The sequence below is a fragment of the Mytilus trossulus genome, chromosome 14, assembly GCF_036588685.1.
Source record: "Mytilus trossulus isolate FHL-02 chromosome 14, PNRI_Mtr1.1.1.hap1, whole genome shotgun sequence".
NCBI lineage: Eukaryota > Metazoa > Mollusca > Bivalvia > Mytilida > Mytilidae > Mytilus > Mytilus trossulus.
In genome coordinates this window covers 46,452,221-46,469,162 of record NC_086386.1, presented here as the reverse complement: position 1 = coordinate 46,469,162, position 16,942 = coordinate 46,452,221, and the positions used below count along the sequence as shown (strand labels likewise).

General features: G+C 30.6%; 1 protein-coding gene across 1 annotated transcript in view; it reads left to right on the top strand.

Moving 5' to 3' along the window:
- The first annotated feature begins 13,634 nt into the window (after positions 1-13,634).
- LOC134697319 (uncharacterized) overlaps positions 13,635-16,942 on the top strand; it is a 35,913-nt gene continuing 32,605 nt past the window's right edge. Inside the window, exons 1-2 of the mRNA XM_063559515.1 lie at positions 13,635-13,740; positions 14,724-14,855. Of these exons, the coding sequence (XP_063415585.1) occupies positions 14,774-14,855 (82 nt within the window). The 5' untranslated portion in view covers positions 13,635-13,740; positions 14,724-14,773. The remainder of the gene's footprint in view (positions 13,741-14,723; positions 14,856-16,942) is intronic.

The following is a 16,942-nucleotide window of genomic DNA, read 5'->3' as shown; positions in this document are numbered from 1 at the left end:
ATTTTATAAAGTTTTCTCATGCATATTATTGAAAAATATACCTATATGGTCCAAATACTCATATGGTCCGGCCCGTTTATAACCAAACGAGTATATACTCATATGGTCCGACCATACGCGTACGGTCGGACCATACGCGTATGGTCGGACCATATGAGTATACGCATATGGTCATGACCATACGCGTATGGTCCAAATACTCATATGGTCCGGAACATATATTTATAACTTCACAATATTGTCATATCAACGAACGCGATTTGGATGTCTTATCCACAATTGAATGTCCCGTGAAAACGGTTTCATTTTTTTTCCTTCAAATAATAGAACCCTACTTCTATATAATCCTGCACGAACCCTACTGTCAGGCACTGGATTCAGTTTCTGACGATCAACCACAGTAATATATACAAATGTTGTGTTTTTTTGCATATTTCCCCTCTATAAGTATCGAGCAAGAATAGAAAAAAAACAGCAGTTCCAATTGTATGTAATATTGCAGCATTGAAAGTAGCTGTGTCTTAGGAAAATATGATTATGTATGCAAATGTTATTTTGATTTTTTTTCTGTTTGACATATTCTCTTTGTGTGTTCTTATGTGTATATATGAAATCATTTAAAGTCTTTATATACATATACAAAAATAGTTTATTTCTACTCATACGTTGTTTTTTTTTTTTGTCATGTCTGCATACAAATTATTGATTTTCTTCTGAAGTAAGGTCAACGGGAGATAACTCAATTTGGCGCGTTAAAATGTATTATGAAGGGGAGGTAAATGACATTTTCCCGGGGCACATGCTGTGGCACAAAAAAATATGAAGACCTTGCAGATAAATTCCTAAAAGATTCTTCAGTTTAAACCATAATAGTAACGCTGGTAATTCAACATTATTATATAAATACAAAATGACATTGTATCTTATAACGCCGTATCAGAGTAATCCAGGATAATTTCTGTTGTGATTTTTATTCCTGTCAAAAAAATATCAGAAAATTGAGTATGGTAATTGGAAATGTGTCAAAGAGATATGATGAGGTAATTTTTTTGCCAATATTGACGATGAAAATTCGAGAAAAGCTATCTCATTTCAATTAGAAATCACGGTCTGAAAATAACACAAAAAAATAGCATTTAAATTCTAAAGTGTAAGAAGAGTTGTCTTTCTTTGTTCTCACTGAAAACATGTAATGATACATGTATGTTTGCCCCTCTCATTCATGACTGATTGCTTTGGTAAACAGGACAATCTTTATACATTGCATAATCCTTTTCTGATCTTGTTTTCATAAGATTTTTAACTTATGAGTTTTTTTTAAAGTGATAAAATCTGTAAATTGAATGCATATAAAAAAACATTTTTTTTCTTCAAATTGTCCTCATTTTAATGTCAGATTAATCAATAATTGTGTTCTTTAAATCCCCCCCCCCCCTAATTGTCTGTACAATATAAGGCACTGATGTACTATTGTATATAATTGAGGTCTTTAAACTTGTGTAGTGTCAAATATTGTGTGCCATCTTTTTTCTTATGGCATAGTCTGATGAATTTGTGGGTTTTGCTCATTGTTGAAGGCTGTACGGTGACCTATATAGTTGTTAATTTTCTATGTCATATGTTCTCTGTTGGAAAGTTGTCTCATTAGCAATCATACAACATCTTGCTTTATATTGTGAGCCTAGCCAATCTAGAGAATAATGGACAAAAATTATACCAGGAGGAGAAAAATGGCCAATATAAAAAAAAGAGTGAAGAAACAAAGGAATACCCTTCCCCTCATTCAATATCCTCTTTATAAAGAATTTTGTTTAGTACAACATAACATGTAACATGATAATGATTAGATACAATTATTCACTTTTTTTTTGCTTTGTGTGAAAAATAAGAAGCAGAAACAGATCATTAAAAAAATTATTAGATTCATGTACAATTTGGGTTGCATATTATCTATATGGTACCAACTTTCGTTGATTTCATTGGTATAAAACTAGAATTAAAATGTTTAAAATGTTCAATAGTATACATTTTCTATACTCGTGTACTGCAATAAAATATCCACAAAATTTGATTTTTCCTAAATCCACAAAAATTGGCACCAACTTAATAAATAAAAGTGTATTAATACAAAAAAATATTTTGAGGAAAACATAGAGTACAGTTGAAATTAATTCATCATCTTGTCCAAAAATACCAGTAAATAAGATCAGATTGTTGTCATTGTTTAAATATTTTGATAACAGTTTTCCTTTGAACATAGAATTTCAAACAAAAGGTGATTTTGATCAAAGATCTTGTTGAAAAAGACATATGTTTGATGCCTTAACTTGTTGACTTTTGCTGTAGGCAAATAATGGAATGTTTTTTGTGTGAATTAGTCATAAGATATGATATGATAGGAGTAGGTATTCCATCTTAAATAAACAAAATGTAATATAAATTTAACATTTTGAAAGAAAAAGAAAAATATCCATGTTTTTTTTTAAAGGGGATCAGAAATAACAAAAAAAGATCACTATTCCGCACTTCTTAATGTATGATAATTGAGGAAATTTGTTTTAAAAAATGTATGTTAATTAACATAAAAAAATAATGAGCTGTGATTTTCGACGAGACCAATTATCCACCAAACTTCAAATATGTGTTCATTTTACTGCCTTCAACAATGAGAAAATCCCATTGTATAATGTCAGCTACAAAAGGTTACAATATGACAAAATTAGATAATGTTTTTAATTTTTGCGAAAATAAACCACTTTACAATATTGGTATTTCATTTTTGCCTATTTTAAGAACCAAACACATATTTTCATCAAATGTAAATTTGCCTATAAAATTGAAATTCCTTTTCACTCACTTCTTCATTAATTGTAATTTATTGCTAATTAGATAAACTTACTTGGACATATGAAATGATTTATAAATATATAAATATTTATTTTATCAGAAAAATTAGTAGTATTGATGATAGCTATTTGATTAGTTTCCTTTCTGTGTGTCATATCAGTTGTAGAATTCTTTGATCTTTACTTAAGATTGACAATTCCACATATTAACCAGATACATACTTAATGATATCCTTAGATTTTAATGAATCTTTGACATGTCAACCTGTAGTTGCAGTAAGGGCCTTATTTGACACCAGAGGCGGAGTTAGGGCCCAGGGGGCCCCGGCCCCCCCCCCCCCCTTTTTGGGAAAAAATTTGGTTGCTTATATAGGGAATCACTGAAGCGTGACTGGAGCAGGCCCCCTCTTAGGTCAGTCAGTGGGCCCCACTTATGAAAAATCCTGGATCCGACACTGGACACACTTTATCAAAATAAAAGAAAAACAAAGAATATGGGGGTATCCATCTAGGACACAAAATCAGCACATGTATGCGCAATAAAAAAAAACACAGTGAAATAGAGAAAGGAAACTGGAAATGTGTCAAAGAAACAACAACCTGTTTTGGCCATATCATTCTATAAAAATAACTAACTTGTTTTCTTATACTTTCAGATTTATATGGAACAGTGCATTTCAGCTGAAAATATTCAACTATTTGATAAACATAATACCATTATGATTTTACAAAATACAGTACTAGATGCATGGAAGTGTAAGAATTTAAGGAGGTAAATTCTACAAAGACAACATAACAGTTTATTTAGATAAACATACAGTTATATTTATCAAAATTCTATTCATTGAATTTCAATAGTAAATAAATTCTGTCCATAATGAGGATCATAGCTCTTTATAATATGATAATCTCAGATGGTGATAAAATAATAAGTTCTAATCATAAGATAGTTATATGGTAGACAGGGGTGTTAGACAAGGATTGATAATATCTCCTATCATCTTCTGATAAAGAGGTGGGACTTTTACAGGGTAACTTGACAAGCTTGTACAAACATCACTAGGGGATGGAGATTAGAATCCTCAGTCCTTTGTAGAATAATGATAAAATCAGACAGGGGACTTGTACCATGATTATTTTGTATTATACTGGATAATGATATTTTGATAGAAAATATTCTCCTTGCTTAACAACCAGGAAAGATGTTATAGAAAAATAAACATTGATATAATTTTATATAATTTTCTAATTTCAGTCTCAGATTGTTTGCTTTGACCCATGTCTGTATCCTATTGAATAAATAAACTGGTCTTTGACTTTTATGCTTCATTAGTATGAGTTAATTGTAAAATTTTCTTTCCTGTTTCTTGGCTATGGTAGGTGGTAATGTACTAAATTCTGAATTAGATTCAATTTCTTATAATGAATTCCATTTCTTTATTAATCATAGACCTTACACCTCATGATCAGCACATTTCAATACATCATCTCAATCATGATACTGTAAATTCAGAAATTAATGCGAGGTTTTTATTAAAGCGAAAAATGCTACAGAGTTGTAAACGCATTAATTTAAACTCTCATTTTAAAATATTTTATATGAATTAAACAGGATATTTCTTAAATTGTAAAAATTAAAATCACATATAAGTCTGAAATAACAAAATCGCAATAATAAATGCACGCAATAATTTCTGAATTTACAGTATATAACAAAATTAACTAATTATTTATGTTAATAGCACTGTCTGGCATTACATGATGCTGTTGTCAAAAACATATTTTACCAAAATCTGTTCCTGGAAGTAAAAAGAGAAATGTATGAATTTTCCAAGGTTACACTTTACACTTTTTCTTATCTCTAAATTGATGGCATAGATCAATAAGGTCATAATAAATAATAGGTTTGTTTGCCCAAATGCTACCTTCCCAGAAAAAAGCTGCCTACTCAAATTCTTTTTTTGTCCTGATTTGAAGAAGTGTTTATGCCCCACCTACGATAGTAAAGGGGCATTATGTATTCTGGTCTGTGCGTCCGTTCGTCCCTCTGTCTGTCTGTTCGTTCGTCTGTCCCGCTTCAGGTTTAAGTCTTTGGTCAAGGTAGTTTTTTGATGAAGTTGGAAGTCCAATCAACTTGAAACTTAGTACACATGTTCCTTATGATATGATCTTTCTAATTTTAAAGCCAAATTAAACTTTTGACCCCAATTTCACGGTCCACTGTCAGTACCTACCTACCCACTGTCTCAACCTTTGGGTAGGGTTTGGGCAAACCAAAATATTTTAAAGTGTGGCCTAACATATCTGAATATATTTTATGTGCAAATCAGTATAATTACTAGGCTAACTGCTACATAGAAGAATAAAATGAAATTTATCTTTAATCATAATTTAAATCCGCTTGATACAATTTCTATCATTCAATACTTTATTGTGAGAGTTGCAAAATAAAATATGGCTGGGAAAAAACCCAGTATTTCCCAACAATCGTTACAATGATATATTCACTAATTTGCAAGTTATAAATATAAAAAAAGAAGTGGTATGACTGCCAATGAGACAACTCTACCCAAGAGACCAAATGACACAAAAATTAACAAATATAGGTCACTGTACAGCTTTTAACATACAGCTATAAAAGGCCCCAAAATCACAAATGTAAAACAATTCAAACAAGAAAACTAACAGCCAAATTTAGGAACAAAAAATGAATCAAAAACAAATATGCAACACATCAACAAATAACAACTGAATTACAGGCTCTTGACTTGGGGACATGCACATACATACAGAATGTGGAAGGGGTTAAAGTTTATTTTAGTGAAATGTAAAATCTGTAAAGAAGGTGTCTTCTTCATTGTAGAATAAGTTTTATTAAAAGCTCTTAATTCTACATGTTTAGAAGACTTGAGACTTACTAAATGTTTATTATGCAGAATTTTAGAAGTTCTTTAAGGCACATGTATTTATTCCAATATTTGAATAAAGATGTCTAAGTACCAAACATTTTGGAAATGCTATCATCAGCTGGTAAACAGACAGAAAGTCACAGGACAAAAAGTCACCAGACATAAAGTCACAAGTTTGATAGGACAAAAAGTCACAATTATTTGGACAATTGTTTGAATATATAAGAGAAAGATCTTGAAATATTGTCTTTTTATTACATTTATTCATTTTAAGTGTAGGACATTGTTCATAAGCTTTCTTAAATGAAAATTTATTAGATTTTAATCATGCAAAGGAGATATTTCTTTGCACATGATGCCATTTAAGTACCAAGTCACGTTAACAGTTTGTTTTCATAACAATTATTTGATAACTGTTGATATTTATTGAATACATTTTGATTACAAAGTTGCTTTTTATGTAACAATTTAAGAAAAAAGCAAAAAAAAAAAAAAAAAATCTTGTTTAAAGAAAAGTATTCTAAAAACTGAATTGTTACTTTTTGTCCTGTGACTTTCTGTCCTACATGCCATCAGCTATATTGTTGATATTTAGAAACAATTATTTAACAATTCATTTTTTTTACAGGTGATTTTATTCATATTATAATCTCAAATATAAGAAAAGAAGAGTAAGATAGTGAAACAGCTTCTACTAGAATGCTTGTAGATATAAGAAATATCCCAGGTAAGAAAAATGTAAACTTCAATATTAACATAAGGAGATGTGTTATGATTGCCAATGAGACATCACATGTCATTTCAAAGACCAAAAGACAATGATGTTCTATCTATAGGGAAACATGCAACCTTCATTAATAAGCAAAAAAAAAACTGTATAGTAAGCTATAAACCCCACCATGACAAAATGAAAAAAAAATAAAAGACACATGTGGCCTGATTGATCTAAAAACATTTAATGAAAAAAATAATTTACAAACCACTGAATTGAAGGTTTTATACTTAAGGAAAATGACTTAGGCACATACAGACTGGTTGGGTTAAACATGTTTATAAGCTTGAAACCAATCCCCTAACACTAGTTGGTGTGTGTGCATAAAACAACAACATTTCTAAAAATCAGTTTGAAATGGTTTGAAAATGCATTTAGTATAGGTGGTTAAGGGGAGATAATTACGATTTTTTTAAATGGAATTCATTTCAAGTTTTTTCAAAAGTTTAAAGAAAATATTGCATTTTGGCATGTTTAGAGTTAAACTAAGGAGGTATTTAACCCCCAGAATATACCAGACATGTATTATTTTATATGTTTCTGGTTAAACTGACAAAAACTAGAAAAGGATAAGATATTTCCAGAGGTGGATGCTGACCCCCCTCCCCCCCCCTTTTGAGAAAAAAAATTTGTTGATCATATAGGGAATCACTAAAATGTGATAGGAGCGACCCCCTCTTAGGCAGCCAGCGAGCCCCCACTTATGATTTTTTTCTAGATCCGCCACTGATTTCCAAAGATATCATTTACAATTTACTTGATTGTGTTATCTAGGAAAATTAAAAGTTAATTAAGCACAAAAACTTTTCTTAGCCTATGTGAGTGAAGGCATTGTGAGCTCTTGTTTTCATTTGGTGGCTTATGTCTGTTATTGAATTTCTGTTGATTTTTAACATTCGATCATCTACTTATAAATAAGTTTATACTAATTTATTTTTTCATCAAAAAATTTGGTCTGTATGGGTACTTCTTATATTTAAACTTTGGAAATTCAAATCAGAATACTAAAAGAATTATGTTACTCCAGTGAAATGTTAATATATTTGGATTAAAAAAAAAGGAATACAATGTAAATAAAAATTGGTGTGGTCTGATGCACTGTCCAAAGTTTTTGTTATTCCTGTTATCGATTTATTCAACATGAACTTTATTTTCATATAAATCTTTCAACAAATCATGGTTTTCTGGTTCTTATTAATTTGACAATTTTTGCCTGATGATAGGGAAAATTGTATAATATCATGATTATGTCATGGCAATTAAGATAACTTAAACTGCAGCTAATGTAAAAATGATTGAATGTGATGCCATACGTGTGACCAGGTTATTAAAATAAGATGGTATGGGTTTCATTTCATAATCCAGATTTATAATTATTTGGCAATTAAATGATATGATATAGATATTTGCTGGGTAAATTAATCAAAGACCTATTTTATTAATTACCCTAGGAAAGTGTGGCAAGGCTCAAATTATGAATTCGATATGAGGGGGATGACAGACTTTGTTAGGGGGTGGATTATATATAGGGGGGAAAGCAGGTGATATCCTCAAAAAGAAAGGGGAGGGATGGAAAATAAAATGAGAAGTGGGATTTTCTTAAAGCTCTTAGTATTTGGAAAAGATCACCCCAAGTCACCCTCTCTCTCATATGTTTGATATATACCAAAACTCAAATGAAGCTCAACATGTACCACTGGTCAGTATAGATGACCTCCCACTCTTCACATATAATTGGAACATGTTGTCAAGAATTATGATGAAACTGACCCTCTGTGTATAATTATATCAAATTAGTTCTAATTTGAATGATAAATCATAATTATGTTCATATTACAGATAAATATCTATTTATTGGATGTCATTCAGGTCAAGATTAAAAGTAATGGAGGATTCAACAATATCTGTTTCTACTCCATATGTCATTCACTGGTTTTATAAGTATAGTGAGAAATGGGCCCCAACTCATTTTAGTGTACAAAGGGTTCATTTATTTTACTTGGTACCAATCTTGATTCAATTGTATAGCAACTCTAGGAAAAAAATAACCAAAAGACATCAAGTATGCATTCTTCAATTAGGGACATAACTCTAAAATAATCAAAGTTTTAACAATCCCTTTATAATACAGAGAAAAAACTGTAAAAAGGGCACCAGTTAAAGGAATATTGATTTGAAATTAGAATCACTAGGTATTTGTTAAGGCATAGATAGATGTGGCTAAATAAGTATATCTAACAACTTTTTATTTCACACTAGTCCATTAATGGAAATAGCATTTTAATAAGATGTTTCGTTCATCCACTAGTTTTTTTAGATAAAACTTATGCATTTTAAAAAGGGTACAAAGGAGAATGTTCACAAAGGGCTAGGGCTAAAATTGGCCTTAAATTTTTGATGTTTTATTAATCAGGCAAAAACTTTCAAAAAGAAATATTTGTGATATTACTGTTAACTGAAAATAACTGCAGTTTGGTAATTCATTTTAAAAAATGACATTGACTCCTTAAGTATGCTATATTTGTGTTGTTACTTACATTTTGGTCAAATTTTCAATAATTCTTAATTATTTTAATATTTCATAATATACTTTGGCTGCCACCCACGATCCAGAAAGTGTTTTTGTCTAGGGATGCATTATCATCATTTGCAACTTTTGAATGCAGAACATATTGGATCTTAGGTTTTGGCCAAGGATTTTCTCAAGCTTTTAGGTCCGAAAAATGCACTAAATAATGTGTTTTGACAATATATCAATATAAGTGTTGATTCTGAAGCCAAAAAAGTACCTTAATGCACGGAAGAAGTAGGTTTCATGAACCAAATTGTAGCAATTTTAAATTTTATGGTAATGCCATTTTTGGCCTAAAGTGGACCTTGCCCTTTGGAAGGTGTTTTCAATCTTTTTTTAATTACTGTTAATTAATTGTTTAACATTATTTGTGGTCAGAATAGAAAATACAGAAGGACATTGATGAAGGCATAATTACATTTTAAGTTAAATTTGAATGACCATATTGTACATTAAATATTCTATTTAGGGAACATTTAGGAATAATCCTATATTTGCCAAAGCCCTTAATAGTTAATTGTCCGTTTAAATGTTTAATTATAATAGGAATATTAAAATACCGACAAAGATGAATGTTCACGATGAAAGGACACAACATCATTTAACATTGTCGACTTTTCAGAAATAATTTTGTTTGAAGATAGAAAGTGAGATCGTGACATGGGTATTTGGGTAATACCTGTACCCTGTGATTAATTAGGCTACTAGTGGACAGTGAAATGGACATCCTTTGTCCACCTATTTTGGATTTTAATGACCAATTTGTCTATTATAACTCTGGACATGGTTCCATCTATCATCACTGCTTCTCCATTTGAGTAGATTTATTGTTCTGATCTTCTAATTATAACTAGGAGTTTTTAAAATTGTTATCATCTCTTTGTAATCTTGAAATCTTTAAAACCTTGTGTGGTTTTTTCTTCAATTTATTTGGAATTTTTATCTTTTTTTTTCTATCAAAGCTAAGCCTTCTTTGGTTCTTCAATTATTAAGAATTTTTATGGCTTTTCTATATAAGAGCAATGTCAGGCAAATTAATGGAAGTTTTATTGGATTTTCAAAATTGTCAGCATATTTTAGCATTGTTTATAAGTTTAATTAATTGGATGTCCAACATAAAGGGTTTTTGTTTATTTCGGTGGGTTGCAATATAACAACAATAGTGAGAAAAAAAATTTGTTCAATATTGTGTTACTACTTAATCTAGTAGTATAATGTGAAAATCATATTCCGTAATAAATACATATGAATTTTTCTCATTCTAAATGTCAATTTGTACTGAACGTAGATGCGTCATGAGATAACAATGATAAACATGCATTAATTGTCCATTTTACATTAAAAAAAACAATGCCAATTACAAAGGAGATGCATGTGATAGCTGAATCATTCCTATCAATGAGCTGGTTAAATCATGATCATTGCTGATTTCTTTTACATGGGAACGGTATGTCCTGGATTTATTGGTGAACATCCAACATTGAAAATATGGTGTGAACAGGGTATGGTATATTCTAGGAAAGACACAGGTCACAGTTTTTATTTTCTTATATTTCTGCATTAATAGCTCACCTGTTTCCATAGATGTCAGTTTTCTTTGTTTTTCATTATTTTGAATTGTTCAAACTTTTATTTTAAATGAGTAGAATTATAAAAAAAGAAATTTACTATTTATTTAAATTCAGAAATAAGTGCACTGAGCTACTTTCATCCCTGATACGGAAGGTTGAATGCAGCTAGATGACCCATACAGAGGTCATTTAAAAAACATCATTCATAAAAGCTTTCAATTGTAAATTTTGGTTTTTATCAATAATAGCTTTATATTTTAATTTTTGGTTTTTAACCGTTTGATGTTTTCAAACTTTTGAACCCATTGAGTGAGGGGGGAAAAAAATAAAAAAAACTTTTCAAAGTAGGCTAATTTATATTCATTAGAATCCGTTTCTTCTATTGGCTTATTGTAACAAAATCTGATAAAATCTTAACAAGTGAACAGGGAATTGTTTGTTTTCTGAATTATTAGAAATAATATTTAAAATAATTCTTCCCTTGATATTGAATTAATGGCAAAAAAGTAATTCCTGAAGTACATAGCAAACATTTAAATTAGCCGACCAAACTTTTTAATTTGAATTTGAGACAATTAAACTCATTTTTAATCTGATTTGAAGCCACATTGACCAGTAGTTAACACCTTTTAGCATACTTGGCTGCAGGTAAACTGGCCAGGTGACCACAGGTCAGTTTTCATCTCATTACAAATCACATTAACTTCATCTACAAAATACAAGGTTACTATTTACAACTTGAGGTCAGGGTGGTGAGGTCGAGGGTCACGTCTAACAGGTTATAATTCTGTCAGCATATGTCCAGATTTTTTTTTATTTCAAATTGATATCTTTGAAAATGAGTTTTTTTACAGCTGTAATTTTAAGCTTTGATGCTTTCTCTTCTGACATGAATTGTTAACTGGGGACAACAACGATTATTTGGAAATTTATTATTAATGGGAAAAATTAAACTGGTCGATTCAAAAAGCTGTGAAATCATGAATGGACAAAATTCATATTAACTAACTAGGTGTGAGATCCTTGACCAAGAGTGACCAGTGCTGACCAGCATCAGAAATGGGAGATTAAATGCAGTGAAGTTTAAAGCATGTCCATCTATAGGAATTTCAGCAACAGATGGATTTAAAACCTTAAAAGAAATTATTTTTAATGTTTAAATAATTCACAATTAAATTTCTCGCCCCATTTCCTAAGGTCTCAGAACTTCCTATTAATAATAAATATTAATGAAAATGTTTATATGGACACCTTTAATTTTCAAAACCATGGTCATTTAGCTCTGTGGTGAATTAAACTGAGCACTCCTAACAATATAATAATCTGCATAAACATATTAGGATTAAAATGGTAGATAACAAAATGTCACCATTTATATGTACTTTAGTGGCAGATGGTACCAAAAATTTCAATTTTTCCACTGCTGTCCGAAATTTCTTTTCAATTTTACAACCCATTAATCAGAATTTTAGTATACCATTTTCTCATCATCTGACACCTGAGAAGAAAAAAAAATTCCATCACTATTTTATGAAAAATAATTAATCATAGATATAATTTGAATTAAATCTTTAAAAGATCTGAAATGTATAAACTTTCCCTAACCCGTACCATTGAAAAGCCGAAATTTCAGGTTTAGTTCACATGAGATAAAACATTTAGTCAAATTTAAAATCTGTCACTGTGTAAAAATGATAACTATTAAAATATGAATTATACTTATTCCAGCATTTTTGCAGAAGTATTGTATAAGACAAGCTTGATTTGAAATTGATTTAGAAACTAACTGAGTAGAAATGCATCTCTGTGTGTGCATTGTATTGATATTTGAACATGCTTGCAAAAGATTAATTTGTGTCCAGTGCCTTGCAAAATGATATTGAAATTATTAATTCAATATTTGCTCAGTGTTTAACATAGATGATTAAAAATTTGCTTGGTTGAATTAATATTCTATAAAGTTTAGTGCATTCAAACTTTGATTCCTATTCAATTAAACGATAACCTTAAGGGAAATGAATATGGTCACTTTCAGTACGCATTGCAATTTGTACTTCAAACTTTTCAGAATTTTAGAATAGACATATGTACATTTTATTTGCATTTTGAGAGTATTGGATATACCATCAGAATTGTCACTTACATATGTTAACTTTTGTATTTAAATACTGTATTCCCCACATTTATCATAACCCATAAAAAAGATTATTGACATTGTTTGAGTTGGTGTCATTTCCTTTTCCTGCTTTGGTGGGGTTGAATTTCAACCTAGAAAATTGTCCTGTAGGCTATAATAAGAAATTAAGTCATGCAGTAAACTGTTTGTCAGGAACAAATGAGACAAATGCCGAGCTGGTTTAAGGTGGTACCTAACACTACAGGGAGATAACTCTGTAAAATCAGCTAAACGTTTTAATAACGTTGTGTTGTAAAGGGAAAATTAAGCTTTTCAAGGATAATATAAAAGTTTTTGTCAAACTGCTATATAACCAGTGTAATTTTTCTGATAAAACGGTTTGTTCAAATTTTTTGAAATTTTCATATTTTTGTCCAAGGGTCAAAGTATATACTTTGTCAAAATTTTAAGAAAATTAAACGAGCCAAATTAATTTTAGTGAAGGCGTTGGGTACCACCTTAACTTTTTCCTGCAAGAATTACAATTTATCCATTGATACATGCTCCCTGATAGTCTGGCATTTAAAAAGTTTGAAGATGAGAGAGTTTGATCAGTCAAAGAGGAGATGAACTGCACAGATTTTCATCTTGGAACTCTGATGTCCTCCATCAATTACAAACGACCGCCTCGATAAAGTGCTGAAGGGGCTTTTACAAAAATCAATTAATCTATCTAATCAAAGATTTTAAGGTTTGATTGTTTTCCAGTTTTATGAATTTTTCAGCAACAGTAGGAACAATACATTTTTTTTTTCCTTTTGTTTCAGGAACACAGCTATTGTCATCTGATTTGAACTGAGAAAGTAACATTTTTGAGGAGATTGTCAACAGAAAAGGATTCCACTATATGCTCTATGCTACAAGTTTAGCCAGTAGCATTTGATCAGTAAATATGTATGTCAAAAGTCCAGCAAAATATAAGGTTTTTTTTTTAAATGCAGATATATATAAAAACACTAATTCAACTTTTAGTTATATGATTGTACTGGAACTCAAACCAAGTGATTTACTAAAACAAACAAAAACAAAAACATAAAATTAGAAGATGCGGTATGGTTGCAAATGGACAACTCTTCACAAGAGACCAAATGACATAGAAATAAACAACAGTAGTTCACCATACAGCCTTCAACAAAGAATAACCACATATAGTAGACTACTTACACAAAGGTTCCTGGTTTGATTACGTTTGGGATAAAAATTTCAGGAACTCAATTATCGGCTCTCCCTTGACACCATTTGCGAGTATGGTCTTGAGGAAACGATAATAGTCCGTCGGACGGGGACAATAAATGGCTGACCCGTGTTAAGAGAGAGCCATATCTCTTGCACGTTAAAGAAACCTTTGTAGATTTCAAAAAAGAGTAGGCTAATGCCGCTCCAAGGCAGCACTCGCACCCGCAAAGTGAAAAGGGATTAATATAAGTTGCAAAACTTGTTTCCCAATCCACTATAAATAAATATGTTTAAACTAACAGCAAACTCAGCTATAAAAGACCCCAAAATGACAAATGTAAAAAAAACCTAGCTGCCGAATTAATGTACAAAATAATGAATGAAAACATACAAAATATATTGCAACAAACAACAACCACTGGCTTCTAAAACAGACAGATATTTATCAAATGTGGCAAGCTCTCAATCTCGCAGAAGCATGCCAAGTTACAACTGTAGGTCACTTTCAGGAGATCATTTTATAAACATCTGGATAATATGATACAAATTCAAGGTCTGCATGCATGTACATTGAAAAGAACTGAAACAAATAAACATATTATTATCTAAGACAGAAAAACATCTGATTTAGGCAAATTATTTTTCTATCATCATTTTCTGATTTATCCTGTATTAATTTGTCTTCATTGATCTTATTGAAGTTTAATTCAGAGAACTCCACCACAAAGTTTGTTTACAAAGATCAGAGAAGATGGTGATGGAATCACCACAAGACACAGTGGAGATTAGTGACTATTGTGACACAGTGGAGATTGTTGACTATGGTGACACAGGTATAACGTACAATACTATGGATTCATCTATTATAACCCCTTACCCCAACCCCCTAAGTTGGAAAGTCAAGTTGGAAATTTTCATCACCTTTTCTCAGGGACTAAAATACAAAGATTTCTGAAATTTGATTTCAGCATTCATATAAGTCAGCCATACTGTGTGATGCGTTTTCAGATTCGTCACTCAACAACTTTCGGTTAACAAAACACTAATGTGTATTCTAGTATCTTTTGATACCATCTTGGAGAATAAATTGTTGTACTGGAAAAATCTTTGAAAACCCTGGAATTTTCTTTTGCAAAAAAAGGGAAGACTGTTCTTTGCCTTATTGGGCAAAAGAGATCTGACAATGATCTTATTTAATTAATGGTATTGTTACAAAGATATTTCCAGATTTTTAAATAAGCTGGACTAAAATAAACCATTAACTTTGCTTTTGAATCTAAGAAAGCTTGAACCTATAATCCCACATAATAAGTAAATTGGTGATACCCACTTGCGGGATGGATCCAGGATATTTGAAAGTTTGGGCCTAGTTTGAACAATTTTGCACTATTTTTTGGTATATCTTTAAAAAAAAAAAAAAAAAAAGGAAATCCTTCAATGATCCTTCAAATTTTTATTTTCGCTACTGGCCCTTGGTAATTTGTGATACTGAATCTTTATTCCCTTTCATCTACTATCTTTTTCTCACTAATTTCTAAGACTAGATTCAGTGGGTTGTGATTGCAGGTGAAAGTAGCATATGACAAATTAAAATGACAAGTTATCAACCTTTTAACTAAATATTTGTAAAACACTGACACGTGTAAAGGGGGCAATTGTATATGTGTTATAATCAGATGTTCTAAGGTGTTGGTATCTTTACTGAAGTGTGGATTTGAATTTAGATACAATTTGATGAAATCAGGATAATTCCGTTGAACTCTACTGTCATAAATTTGATAAACATTGATTAGGAGCCAAAAACTAAAAAATTGTTGTGAGAAATTTGTAATTAACAGTTGTTAAAACAAATAAAAGATTCTAATGATTTGCATTGATGATCCAATATTTTTCATTTAAAATTTATAAAATCTCTCGCCTTGTGTCAAAAATCAGTTATGGCATCTGTGTTTTAAAGATAATTGAAAATTGTAAAGATCAAAAGAGGAATTAAATTACCAATAATGAGATATAGAGTAAGATTTTGAATTCTTCTTCTACACGGTTAATGAACTTTGAACATTTTCACACCTAAGGTTTATATTTTCAAAATTCAAACTATATTTAGAATGATTTGCGTAAGTGATATTCTGGTTTAAATTTAACATTCTGAAACTGTCAAATTCATAGTTTTTGTTCTGCCCATACCATTTTTAATACAGCTTCATAATTGTGGAATATTTTGCATAAATTATGTTTTATATTCTCTAAAAGAAAAAGAAAACAACAAAGACAACAACACCCTTCAATTACTGCATGGTAAGAGTTTATTATGGTCGACATGTTTCGCCAACAATTGTCTTCAGGACAATATTATTCTCTAAAAGAGTAAGCAGATCTCCTCCATGTAAATTTAATCTTTTATTTCGCAGAGATAGTGCGATTGAACACTCAACTTCTAGCATTAAACACTTGGGACTTTATTATCATGGAACTTTCTTTGATGTGCTATTTTCATAAGGTTCTATTAGATCTCCTCATTAGTAAAGTCTGTACTCCATTTATAAATGATCCAACTCATTAGAATTCAGAAAGAAGTGATAAATGTCCTTTGATGGATCATTTGATGTGAAATGTAATTTTAATTGACCTCAAGTTCTTTTCAATCGGAATCACTGAAAGACAACAAAAGGGCCTAAATAAAACAAAAATATGTTTTATAATTCTGTAAATTACTTTTAAATATTGGAGAGTTAGTGTGATTGAAAACTAATGCACAGTCAAGACTTATGCATGAAATTTGTCAGGGACCCTGTTTTACATGCTATTTGCATTATATTCTTTGGGGATCTGGATTGCTCCTCATGAGTAAATTCTGCAATTATTTTGAATAATTTGGCTCATTAGAATTTGAAAGGAGTGTGATAAATGTTCTTTTGAT